Below are 13,163 nucleotides of genomic sequence, written 5' to 3'. Positions count from 1 at the left end.
AGACGCTGACGAGCCTTCTTTGTCAGAGAGTTGGTGTGGTGGGACCAGGACAGGTCCTGCGAGATCTGAACACCAAGGTACCTGAAATTATCTACTCTCTCCACCGTGGTTCCACTGATCCTCACAGGTTGGTAGTGCCGCTCCTGCTTCTTGCTGCAGTCCACAATCAGATCCTTTGTCTTGCTGATGTTTAGGAGAAGATTATTTCCCTGTTATGTTATTTTACGTTTGTATCATCATTTTGTTTTTTTGTGTTCTGCTCAAGTATCGAGCCACATGCCTACTCGCCTGTCGTTTGGATGGGAACTTTCTGAGGGCACTACAGGGACAGGACTGTCCGGCCGTTGGTGTTACTGGCAGGTTCATTTGTGCTGCCAGGCACGCATGATCTGCAGTTACTGGACCATGTACGCGAGACCCTTTCTTGGACCTCTGTTGGTGTAAAAAGCGTTTTGGTTTTTTTTACGAACTATGTGTGCACAACGAGGCTAGCCGAGTATCCTCAATCAAGCGTCTGCCACTAAGGCTCCGGAACCATCGTTTCAAACCAGTGTTTAATCACGGGTTGTTTTGAAAGGAGTTTCAACTTCCGGTGTAGGGGGCGGGTGACGACTGTTGCTGTATGCTTGACACAAATAGGGATTTGAAAAAATAAACACTCAAATGCCATTTTTTACAACACCGTTTCGATTCGAAGCATCAAGCCATGGCGTTACCGATGGAAACTCAGCTTCAGAGCATATTCGAGGATGTGGTGGTACGCGTTCGATTTTGTTTGAACTCTTCAAACCGCGTTAGCTGTTGTTTAGCAGCTAAGCTAACGAGCTAGCGTCAGCGACGTGATGCGGCTGTTTGTCAATGTCTGTGGCCAAAGAAACCCGGCTTTTTAAGCCCTTTGCTAAAATCACGAACACTAGCCAGCCAGTGCTGTAACGTAGGGTCGTTATAGCCGATAGTTTCATGTGTTTCTTGTGTTTCTTTTTGCTTGGTTAGAAAACGGAAGTCATCGAGGAGGCGTTCGCTGGGTGAGTTGTGAAGAAGCCTAAATGGGGTCGCTGGTCGTCTAATGGGTGTAGGGCTGTTTTTAACACAACAGTGCGTAGATAGCGGCAGTGGGATTAATGAGTGGTGATAAAAGTCTTTTCTGGAGGCGTGGAGTGGATGCGGCGAGCTCGGTGCTGCTTTAACGGGTGTCAACACGCAGGATGTTCATGGACACGCCAGAAGATGAAAGGACCAAACTGGTCAGCTGCCTGGGAGCCTTTCGGCAGTACTGGGGCACTCTTCCTCAGGTGTGTGTGTGTGTAGAGACACAAGGCACTTTAATACATGTTTGAGAATGACAAACCCCACAGCAGATAATCATCTGGGCCTATGCAACTCTCTCTCTAGGAGTCCCATGAGCAGTGTGTGCAGTGGACTGTGAGATTCATTCATGGCCAACACAGTCCCAAACGCATCTCCTTCCTCTACGACTGTTTGGCCGTGGCAGTGGAGACCAACCTGCTGCCCCCGAGGTGCCCACACCTCCACCTGCCCCTGACGCGTGCACTCACACCTCCACCTGCCCCTGACGCGTGCACTCACACCTCCACCTGCCCCTGACGCGTGCACTCATACCTCCACCTGCCCCTGACGCGTGCACTCACACCTCCACCTGCCCCTGACGCGTGCACTCACACCTCCACCTGCCCCTGACGCGTGCACTCACACCTCCACCTGCCCCTGACGCGTGCACTCACACCTCCACCTGCCCCTGACGCGTGCACTCACACCTCCACCTGCCCCTGACGCGTGCACTCACACCTCCACCTGCCCCTGACGCGTGCACTCACACGGGTGTGTGTGTGTGTGTGTGTGTGTGTGTGTGTGTGTGTGTGTGTGTGTGTGTGTGTGTGTGTGTGTGTGTGCGCGTGTGCGTGCGTGAGCCTGCAGGATGGTGTGCCAGGCTCTGATCAGCTCTGAGGCTCTGGAATGGGAGTGCACGCAGCTCTGGGCTTTGACCTTCAGACTCATCCGTAAGATTATTGGTGGAGTGGATTACAAGGTATATTACAACAGCACCATTTTACGTCTCCCGGTCATCTTCTCTGGGCCTTCATCTGGATTGTGCTCCACTTGCCATAGAGCTGCAACCGTTACCCGTGGATTAGAGAGAGAAAAAGTCCATCGTTGTTCTGTTTAGTAAATGTTGTTTACTAAAAGGTGTATTTAATAATCCGTTAACCACATTTTTGTGGCATTATATCTTGAGTTTAAAGTGAGCTAAATCAATTTGAAGTGTATTTTCTTGAAAGATGCCATAGAGCCTCTCACACACACAGACTCACACAAACTAGAGAGCTGCAAGGAATGGGGTTAGCGATAACGTGAAGGTATGGGGACAAAATAAAAATATTTCTGCAGTGATAACAAGACCAGGGATAAGCATTGTGCCCGCAGGAGTCATAATGTCCGTTATCGCCACGGTAACAGTGTGAGGATTTCCCTGTAATGATTCCATGCTTCCTGTGTTTCGTGTGCGCTGGTACAGGGTGTGAGAGACCTGCTGAAGGCCATGCTGGACAAGGTGCAAACCATCCCCCACCTGGTCAGTTCAGCCATTGTCCAGCATCTGCTGCCCGCACGAGAGGTAAGGGACCCTCCGGCCGCCCCGGCCTGGATTGACCTGGATTGAGCTGCTCCTTACGCTGATGTGGGTCGGGAAGTACCGGAATATTCCTGACGAATCGGTTTGGGAGTGTCGGGGATTAGACCAGGATAACGTGGGTATGTTTTGGTTCTGCCAAGGTGGTGGAGTACATCCTGGACAGGAATGCCTGTCTCCTGCCTGCCTACTTTGCTGTGAACGAAATCCGGAAGCTCTACCCTGAGGGACAGCTATCGCACTGGGTATAGTTACACCCCTCACACACACACAAACACACGCGACGTGTTCATGTACACCCAGCTAGCGTTTACAGCCAGGATAGTGTAAAAGTGTTCTGCTGAGTCTCTCTGTTGGCGCTCCTTCAGCTGTTGGGCAGTCTGATCTCGGACTTTGTGGACAGCTTCCGTCCCACTGCCAGGCTCAACTCCATCTGTGGTGAGTGCGGGCAGACACCCCTCCCGATCTCCTGAACCTTCCGTGTGTAGCGCGTCCGAGCGAAGCGTTTAGGCCTCGCGTGGGACAGGCCATGCTAAAGATAACAGGCTTGTGTTTGGATACACTCTGTGTGTGTGTGTGTGTGTGTGTGTGGGGAATGGATCACGGCACTGTGTTTAAAAGTATATCTGTGTTTGTGATTTTAGTTGAATGGGTCACACTTGAAGGTTGTATCTATGTGTGCGTGTGTGTGTGTCGGTCAGGTCGCTGTAGTCTCCTGCCTGTGGTGAATAACTCTGGTGCCATCTGTAACTCATGGAAGCTAGATCCTACAACCCTGCGTTTTCCTCTGAAGGGCATGCTACCCTATGATAAGGTAGCCCCCCACACACACACTGCAAGGTGCAAGGAATGAGAGTAACGTTAACGTGAAGGTATGGGGACAAAATCAAAGTATTTTCCTGCAGTAACAACAGGACTGGGGTGTGTTCGGTAACGTCTGTCATCACTGCGTTAACAAGGTGAGAACTTCCATGTGGTTCAACTCCAAAACGTTCTCAGCTTGATCAGTCTGGTGTTCATCAGAAAAAATTGCTGATTACATTTAGAAACAAACCAAAAAAAGATTATTACAGGTTATTAACTAATTAAAGTGTACGAACCAACTGTCTGGCACTGGGCGGTAGACTTTAGTCTGCCGGAGGTTGGGTTGACTGTGGCAGTCTAGCGTGGTCCTCGCTTTCATGGGTCGGTTGAAAGTGAGAGAATTCGAACGCATCTCTTGCTCAGTACCAAGTCAGGCAAATTGAGAAATGGCGTCTAATGACGAGGGTTGATATAATTCAAAATATTACAAATACATGTATGTCTGCCCATGTCATATGATTGAAAATACTACTGTAGCTATAATTGTCATAAAATGAAAAGCCAAAGGTAAAAACGAACATGTACAATAAAGGAGAAGTGAATACTGTTAAGAGATGTTGAACTGGGGTAAAGTAGATAAGGGTAAGGTAGATAGAGGGGGCTGAGCTAGGTAACTCGGTACGGGGGGAGCAGTTAGTGTACATGTACCGCAGACCTACCTTTGTTAGCGACACTGCTTACCAGTTATCGTCGTAAATCTGCAGCCGCTTTGAGATTTTTCTTATTTTTTGGCTGAGGTAGAAGTTCCTCTCGGTCGGCGAGGATGCACACACCTGACAGTGAAGTCTTTCTCGTCTACAGGACCTGTTCGAGCCCCAGACGGGCCTGCTGAGATATGTGCTGGAACAGCCCTACTCCAGAGACATGGTCTGTAACATGCTCGGCCTCAACAAACAGGTACTCCTCTCTGTCTTCTTCTCACCCAATCCCTCCATCAACCCCCCCCCCCCCATCTGCTCATTCTTTCATCCTCTACCACTGTTTTCTCGGAGGATCTATAGTGGAGTCAGATATGTTGGAGAGGTAGTAGAAGGGGTGGGGTGGGGGCCTAAATGAATCAGAACGCAGTAGGTCATGTGTTCTGCGGGTCTGGTGGTACACCAGCCATACAGGTGACGGCAGTATAATGACAGTGGTTATGCGTTGCTTTGTTATTTCTGCAAGGCCAAACTCCAGTATACTCCCTGCCACGCCAGTGCACTTCCAAACCACCTCCTCCGCTTGCCTGCTAAACTCTCTCTGGGTGGGGGTGGGCGGGGCCCTCTCACTGTCTGTCTGTCCTTTTCGGCCAATGGCATGCCTTTTTGCTCTGCTGTCTCAGGGAGTATAGCCCCGCCTGTCTCTCTGACTCATGTCCGTTTTTTTTTAGGGGTGGGCGGGAGGGGGTGTGGTTTTGGCTTGATTGACGGGGGGTACTTGGAGCTGGCCTCCTAGTCACTGTATTTGTCTTCTTTTTTTTCTTCCTTTATTTTTGTTCTGTCCTGTCTTACCCCGCCCACCTTGCGCCAATGCTCTCTAGACCCTGAACATTGCTCAGGTATGTTCACAATCTTACTGTTGTACTGTGACTAACCAGACTCTGGAAGCTTCTCCATAGTCAGACAAACTGATTCCATCTAATTACGCCAAAATCCCCCCCCCACCCCCACACACACACGCGTGCACCACACATGCTTAAACCAGCCTGCCGAGAGCAGACCATATCAGGACGCTTATTCTGACCCCAACGCCTCCCCAGCCGACTCCTTTAGGACAGCCGGCCCTTCACTCACTAGTTGTAAACTGAAGCTCTATGCTAATTAAGGCCTCGTTTGCACTCTGTTTGCTGGATGTTTCTTTTTACCAAAATGTCAAGTCTAATTCTGACAGTCATTGGCTAGGAGTTATTTTTTTAGTTGGACCAAAAACGGCATTTGCATGATCGTTAGAGTGATTGTCCTGGAAGAAAGGTGAAACACAAATCAAATCAAATTTTTAATATAGCTCTTTTTTAATGGGGCTTTTTCACTAAGCAGATTTACAAATATCTGGGTCCCAGCCCCCAGTGAGTAAGCCAATATCGACTATAGCACGGAAACTTGCACGAGGAAGAAACCGCGATAGGAACCAAGACTCGGTTCAGCAATAAGCAACAGGACAAGTAAGGAGAAAGACCAACTTATCGGCAGGAAGTGGTTGACTTGGAATAGTGTTGACGGCTGCTGTATAAGCCAGTCCTGTGGGCGGGAACCCAGTTACCTGCCCCAGTTTATAAGGGCCTGTCCCAGTCCTTTTGCATTCTCTTGAATTGGATGTGTTGGTGCTGACCCGGCTCCGCCCAGTTAAGGTCATGCTAGCACTGACAGCCTTGTTCTCTTTCAAGCATTCGTTTTGGTATCTCTCTACAGATGCGCTCTGTACCCAGAAGCCTCTATTTCAATACTCTAGCGCTTACTAGCTGGTAGCCAAGATGTGGGTGTCGATGAGGAGCCAGCCTTTCTCCATATCTAATGAGAGATGCAGAGTTCAGCTGTATCCAAACGGTAGATCCATTTGGCTACGTTGTTCCCAAACAGTAGCAAGTTAACCGTTTGTTGGCTAGCATCTCGAAAAAGTCACATCGTTCCGTGGCTACGGCTGTGGGAGCCCGCAGGATGCCGTCTACGTTCATGGATTTCCAGGCTGAATCCGAGGAGTAGATGACGTCTGAGCCAGACCCCAACTGTCAGGATGGGATCTGTGTCGGGCTGGATTTGTACCTTCGGCTGCAGGGGTGTCAAGCGGTTCCGGTGTTGGGCTGGGCGATGGGCATTATGATGGTGCAGGAGTGAACTTGCTGTCCGCCTCTGTCACAAGAAGGTTCGATTCCAGAATGCTGTGGTGGACCTCAAGGGTCTGCTTGTTCCCCTGAGACGCCCAAGCAGTAACGTTGTAAGGAGAAGAGAAAAGAGGGTGAAACCTGCAGATGTGTCTTCCCAGGAAAGTTTAGATCTCGCGCTCTGTTGTCCTCTCGTTTCTTCTTGAGGTGTTTTCTGGCTCCAAAAATAGGGAGGAGGCTTAAGACCTACCCTGGATCTGTGCGCTCACAAAAGTCTAGCTGCAGAAAACTCGCATGTAAAATGCTAACAGAGGCAGCTGGTCAGTGTTTCCTATGACAAGCTGATGGATTTACTTCTGTCGACTTACTAGATGCATATTTTCATGTCTCCATTTACCATTCCTGAGATTCGCCTCTCGAGATGCGATCTATGAATATTTTGTTCTCCCATTCGGTTTTTCGCTGAGCCCTTGAGTGAAGTGTAGTGTGTAGTGAAGTGTGCTGAAATGTCCATTCAAAGGACTGAGTCTGGACACGGTTTCTTTCAGTTTTTCTGTGGAAAGGGTCAATGTTTTTGAGATGGGGAATTGCATCACTTTCAGACTGCATCTCAAGTTCCTGGGGTCAATGGGATCGGCTTTGGTCACTGGTCTGTTCAGCTGCTGATACATACGGGATTTTCCAGGATAGGGGCCTTCCTCAGGTGGGACCAGTCACATCCATACCGCCATCCAGGTTTTGTCGCTTGTGTGTCCATACTGCAGCAGTGGAAACGGGCAGTTTTTCCACCTGTAGATGCAAGGACATGTAGGTGTATGTCAACCAGCATGTTTCAAACCATGTAACAAAACCATGTTTCTACCTTGTTTAGAAGACAAAACTGAAAGGTCACACTCTGGCCAGCCAACTGACATAGGATTGCGGATTGTCAAAAAAGGTCTCAGACAACAGGCTACAAGACAGGCGAGCTGTAAAGGCTTTCATGAGAACAACCCTCATCAGAAAAACTGGCATGTTCGACTCTTTTTGCACCAGTGTAGGAGGAGTTCATCATAATGATGAATGTTCTTCCTCTTCATTTGTGGTCGACTAGGTGCTTCTAAAGTTCTTCACTGTCGACTCGGTACAAGTTCTTGAAATTACCACAACAGGCACCATCCTGGTGAAGGAAATGGTTCCATTGGGTACATCCCTCTTAAGGTGGGGTGTGCCCAACACAGACTGGGTGGTGAATGGGGGTTGGAGCTTATGCCTGCAGTGTGCCCACATAAATGACCTGGGGCACCTCGTGGTTTTCTTAGCGCTGAAACATTTTCTTCCTCTCCTGGAGGGCCATCACATTCTTGCCTGAAAGGACGATGACACAAGGTTGATGCCTAACCAGGTCTGGGACATGGTGAAGATCAGTGATCATAGATCGGCGTTCTTCCCCTGTTCTTTTCTCTGAATGACCAGGAAACGTCAAAAGGGGCGTGGATGCACTTGGGCATCAGTTTCTACCACTAGCCCTGGTCTCTACGACTCTGGCCAGAGTGGGAGAAGGGCTATTGATTATTCTGATCGAATCAAATTGGCTGGCGAAGCACTAGATAGTGGAGATCTGGTGCGCGGAGAGCCGTGAACTCATGAGAGGTCCAGCCTAACTACAGCTGCACTCACGGATAATGTAGTTATTGTTCAAAGTGCTAGGCCCTCCTCTACTAGGGCCCTTTGTGGACCTGAGTGTTTGAGAAGTGGTGTGCGAAATGATTCCGTTTCCTCGTTTGGTCCGGTGATTTGGTTGGTCTTGGAGGAACCTTTAGAGATGGGCAAAGCCTTGTCCACGATTAAACCGTTAAAGTGTACTTGGCTGCCACGTCACCCTGTCATGTGGGCCTCTGGCACAATGATGACTCGTATGTCTCTGCTCCGGGTCCAAAAAACTCGCACCGTCACGGTACCTCTCGTTGGGGTTGGGGGCGCCGTCATACGGTCCCTTTGAGCCCTTTCGGAACGTGGAACTCAAGATGGTGTCACTGAAGAGGTCCTCGTGCCTGGATCAGGTGGTCGTGTTGAAATCTAACCCCACTTTTGTTCCATAGACCTTTGACTCATCAGAGGCCTGCCTTCCCTTTGCGCTGACAGCTTTCTGTCCCCCACTGATTACCTCTGCAGAGCAGGAAGAGTTCCATATCCTGTATCCCATATCCACATGCATCTATGTCCCATAAACAGGATGGCGGGATTTTGGAAGACTGATCAGCTGTTTGTGTCCTGGGGGCGAAACCTCACACTGGTATTCCTAAGCGGTCACCCACCCACGGGGTATCGGGGGGCAGTAGCCACGGCTTGTGCCAGGAAGGCCATCTGGCCCCTGCCTGCCCATAGGGGATGGATGTTTACAAGGGCTTATAGGGCGGATGTCCCTGCACGTTCTCAGGCGCATGCTATGCTGAGTGCGGGCGTGTCCCATGGGCAGACACTGTCCCCAGACGATGGGTGGGTTGGCTCGGGCTGTGTGGCTGGGCTGCCCTCATTGTGCGAAGCGAGCCAGAGGTGTGCTCGTTTTGAATGACCATTGTGATGAAGATGATGATCATTAAACGTGGAGGAAGGGTGCCTCTTCCGCGATGCGGACATCTAGCCTGACCGCTAGCAGGGTCGTATTGAAATGGGGGCTTCTGGGTAGTGGGGTGTGCCCATAGTGAGAGACCTCACTTATGCTGTTGGAGAACCAGCGCTGTGAGCTAAAGTTGCCAGCGGAAGTTCCGTCTTTGCTCATAAGGCAACAATTTGGACCTGAGAATGAAGACTGTGTTTAGTTAGCCCTGGCCAACGTGCTTGTGTGCGTGTGTGTGTGTGTGTTTGTAAAACCCCAAAGCCTCTCTACCCATGTTGCTATCCCTTTTTGTGCTGCTAACGGGGAGGTTTGGATCTAGATGGCCCATTTCTCTCCGCACCGCGATTAGACCTGGGCCATGACGTCCCGTTTCGTCCTGCGTCGTCCTGAACACTGGTTGGCTCCTTGTCGCTAGTCGTCACACAGCTCTGTCCACCTGCAGACCAGGAACTTGCGGCTTCCGTATTGGTTGCCCTTAGCAACAAGAGTCCAGAAGTACCAGTTCACAAAGGAAAAGTCCCTTTTCTATGCTGAGACCTACACAACTTGTTTACACCTGGTAGTTTAGATCCCAAGAAATCTCCAGCTATTGAAATGAAAATCAATCAGATAATTTGCCACACTGACTGCAGACTTAAAATGCTGTACAACTCCACTGTGATGTAATACCCCTTCCCAAACACATCAGCCAATGGCATGTCCTGCAACGTCACTGCAACCAATCCCTGCGTGCCACCTCAGACGGGAAGCTTCAGTGTATCCGAAGGGAGAAGAGGGTTAGCCTCAGAGCTGGCTTTCACGACACACGTGAAACCAGGTCTCAACTGGGGGATTCGGTTTTAGTTTGGGAATAGACTTAATCTGGATCTGAAAATACCTTAAAATAAAAATAAAAGTGTAGTGTCTTATCCCCATAGTGGCTTCAAGTCCATGCTATGTTTAATGTTTACCACTAGGTGGCAGTAAGTGGCTCTGACCACACAAACCTCCCAGATTGGGGTTAAACAGGAGAACTTCAAAGACTTCTGATATGTTGCAGCTTCCCCCCTGAAATCAGGGCTTCTGTGTGCATCCGTGCTGCCGTCTTGCCCTGCTGCTGCGTGTGCGTGCCGTGCCGTGCCGTGAGCAGACTGGCGCTTTCCCATCCGTGCGTGGCTGTGTTGTGGCGTGTGTATCCCGCACTCTTGCTCCTAAAAGCAGGCCTGTCTGTTCTTTCTTATTCACGAGGACGCCAACCCGTGACCCACGTCGTTGGCTGTCCGTCTACCGGAGACCTTTAGCAATCGTTAATGCTTCGTTAAACAGCTGTGAGTGGAGTCGTGTCTGTGACGCTGCATGTAGCCTAGCTGCAAGCGCGAGTTGCTGGTGTACGCAAGAATTGAGGTAGTTTTGTTGACGTTAGTGAGGAGCACCCATGAACCAAGGGCCATGGGAGAGACAGACAGACGCGCTCCTCCTGTTTCTTAGCAGCTGTAGCCATTTTAGTTTAAAGTGTTAAAAGAGCACCTCACCATGAGGGTCTGTCCTGAGGTATTAAAAAATTGCAATCTAGGATGTTTGTGCTGGAATATGTGCTCTGTCTGGAGATGGGACATTGTCCATGCATAAGTGCATCTGTGTTTGGCTCTCTCTCTCCCTTTCTCCCTCCCCTCTTTTTGCGTGTGTGTGTGTGTATGTGGGGGTGTGTCTGGCCCTGCGGGGGGTGGGTGGGTGGGTGTGTGTGTGTGTGTGCGGCTGTGGGGGTGGGGTTGGCGGTTTAGCACAAGCAGCGATGTCCTGTGTTGGAGGAGCAACTGGTGGACCTGGTGGTGTACGCAATGGAGCGCTCTGAGACAGAGGAGCAGTTTGATGACGGCGGCACCAGCCAGTTGCTATGGCAACACCTCTCCAGCCAGCTTATCTTCTTCGTCCTCTTCCAGTTCGCCAGCTTCCCGCACATGGTGCTCTCCCTGCATCAGAAGGTACACACGCGCTCATGTGTGCTTATACAGAAATGCATGTTTTCATCACTGGGTCGCCATTACACAAAAACATCACCCACGCACCTATGCACAGAACCAGACCGTAGAGTGATTTTCTCTCTCTCTAGCTGGCTGGGCGGGGTCTGATTAAAGGGAGGGACCACCTGATGTGGGTGCTGCTCCAGTTCATTTCCGGAAGCATCCAGAAGAACGCTCTTGCTGACTTCCTTCCCGTCATGAAGCTGTTCGACTTGCTGTACCCAGAGAAAGAGGTACCAGAACGTCCCGATATTCCTGCCCCATACACCCGTCGCCCCAACCTTGCCCCATACGCAGCACCCCAGTCCTGCCCCACACACCACACGTTTGCTTGTGTAAGTATCTGTGTGAAAGGTGAACTGATGTGATTGCTGCGTTTATGGGGGGGCTCCTACTTTGGGGGGGCACGGCTGTGACTCCGAGGTTTTAAGAGCGAAAGAAAAGGAGTAAAAGTAAACAAATGATGCCTCCAAACGATGGAGGTGATATTGTTCACCCTTTAGCTAAAATACCCAAACCACCTGCATAATATTGTCGACTCCACACAACCTGTGAAGGTGTCCCGTAGTACGGGGACTCCACAAGACCTGTGTAGGTGCCCTGGGGTACGGAGACTCCACAAGACCTGTGTAGGTGCCCTGGGGTACGGAGACTCCACAAGACCTGTGAAGGTCTCTATCCCACTGAAAGAATCCTCTGGCATTAGGGAATACCACTCCCATGGAGGACTGTGCTCTGTCCGCCACAGCGTTTATGTAGACGGTACACGTCAAAGTAACATCAACATGAATACCAGGACCCCAGGTTCCAACACGTCAAGAACGGACTTTCTGCCTAATGTGTCCCACCCTTGACAGGTGCCATTGTAACCAGGTAATCGGTGTTATTCACTTCAACCGTCAGTGCTCTTAATGTCACGGCTGATATGTGAGCTTTCATTGGGAGGCTTTGGTGAAAATTTCTATCTTAAAATGTTTCTTGCTTTTTCTTTTTTTCCCCTCTTGACAATGAAAACTGAATAATTTGTCCCTAACAGCCCTTTTTTGAATGCACCGCGAACGATGAAAGAGTGGCGCCTGACGTCGATGTGCCGTGTGTCGGCCCCAACCTGTTCAAAGTGTTCGAGAGCTGATTGTGTCTCGCTCTTTCTTTAAATGTATTTGAAATATCAAATATATTTCAAACGTGATTGTTCACACAGTGGTGTTTATAGTTGTTACTCCTGCATAGTTTTGGTACCCGTGGTAATGGTGATTTTGTGATTTGGAGAGTTGTTTTAATCATGCGCACGCTCTCTCTTTCTGCCTGTCTCTCTCTGTCTCTCGCTCTCCTCTCTCCAGTGTATTCCGGTTCCGGATATCAACAAGCCGCAGTCCACTCACGCTTTCGCCATGACCTGTATCTGGATCCACCTGAACCGTAAAGCTCAGAGCGACAACTCCAAACTGCAGATCCCCATTCCACACTCGCTCAAACTGCACCATGAGTAAGAGCGTAGCACAGAACACACACACACACACACACACACACACAACCCCAATTCAGTTCCTGCAGTGTGTTTGTGTAACTCCGAGATTACCTCACATTAGGGCTGTGTAGCAGTCTTTTGTCCAGCAGGTGGTGCCAGTAAGGTGTTTTTCCGAAGCCCAGCAGAAGGCAAGACGGAGAAACAATTTTCTGGCCTGTGAACATGACTGGCTGTGTTTAAAGACAGCATTTCGTGTGTGTTTGTCAGGTTCCTGCAGCAAAGCCTGCGGAGTAAGAGCCTGCCGATGACGGACTACAAGATTGCGCTGCTGTGCAACGCCTACTCCACGAACTCAGAGTGCTTCACCCTGCCCATGGGCGTGCTGGTGGAGACCATCTACGGCAACGGCACCGCCCGCATCTCCCTGCCCGGCACCAACTGCATGGCGTCGGGCTCCACCACTCCCCTCCCCATGAACCTGCTCGACTCGCTCACCGTCCACGCCAAGATGAGGTGAGCACAGGCCAACCTGGACACCAGAATGAAACACCTGCAGGAAACGGAGCCCAAAGGCTTCGGGAGAGGGTTTGGCAGAAAGGGCACGAGAACACAGGACGGTACGACGTATTGTTTGTTCCGTGTAATTGCAATATTGGCATTTGCAACACTGATGTCTCCGTAGGTTGGAATAATTGTATGAGCCCTCTGCTAAATCGCAGATGTTTCCAGTTCCGCGTTCCGCAGATGCTTATGGTGAATCACGGCATTTGTTTGAGTCCACGAATAAA

The 13,163-nt window shown here is 50.1% G+C and overlaps 1 protein-coding gene across 4 annotated transcripts in view; it reads left to right on the top strand.

Moving 5' to 3' along the window:
• Window positions 1–586: 586 nt before the first annotated feature.
• Window positions 587–13,163, top strand: part of med23 (mediator complex subunit 23) — a 23,143-nt gene continuing 10,566 nt past the window's right edge. For 2 of the 4 annotated variants that reach the window (XM_035528823.1, XM_035528821.1), the window contains exons 1-15: window positions 587–757; window positions 994–1,025; window positions 1,205–1,292; window positions 1,393–1,517; window positions 1,936–2,047; window positions 2,534–2,632; window positions 2,791–2,892; window positions 3,016–3,085; window positions 3,349–3,461; window positions 4,313–4,408; window positions 5,031–5,048; window positions 10,668–10,868; window positions 10,997–11,140; window positions 12,248–12,393; window positions 12,643–12,888. In XM_035528823.1, the coding sequence (XP_035384716.1) occupies window positions 707–757; window positions 994–1,025; window positions 1,205–1,292; window positions 1,393–1,517; window positions 1,936–2,047; window positions 2,534–2,632; window positions 2,791–2,892; window positions 3,016–3,085; window positions 3,349–3,461; window positions 4,313–4,408; window positions 5,031–5,048; window positions 10,668–10,868; window positions 10,997–11,140; window positions 12,248–12,393; window positions 12,643–12,888 (1,643 nt within the window). In that variant the 5' untranslated portion in view covers window positions 587–706. The remainder of the gene's footprint in view (window positions 758–993; window positions 1,026–1,204; window positions 1,293–1,392; window positions 1,518–1,935; window positions 2,048–2,533; window positions 2,633–2,790; window positions 2,893–3,015; window positions 3,086–3,348; window positions 3,462–4,312; window positions 4,409–5,030; window positions 5,049–10,667; window positions 10,869–10,996; window positions 11,141–12,247; window positions 12,394–12,642; window positions 12,889–13,163) is intronic. The other 2 variants (XM_035528824.1, XM_035528822.1) reach the window with 1 other exon arrangement.

This window comes from Electrophorus electricus, chromosome 8, assembly GCF_013358815.1.
Source record: "Electrophorus electricus isolate fEleEle1 chromosome 8, fEleEle1.pri, whole genome shotgun sequence".
Taxonomy (NCBI): domain Eukaryota; kingdom Metazoa; phylum Chordata; class Actinopteri; order Gymnotiformes; family Gymnotidae; genus Electrophorus; species Electrophorus electricus.
Note: the sequence above shows the minus strand (reverse complement) of the source record. Positions and strands in the feature narration are given on the sequence as shown.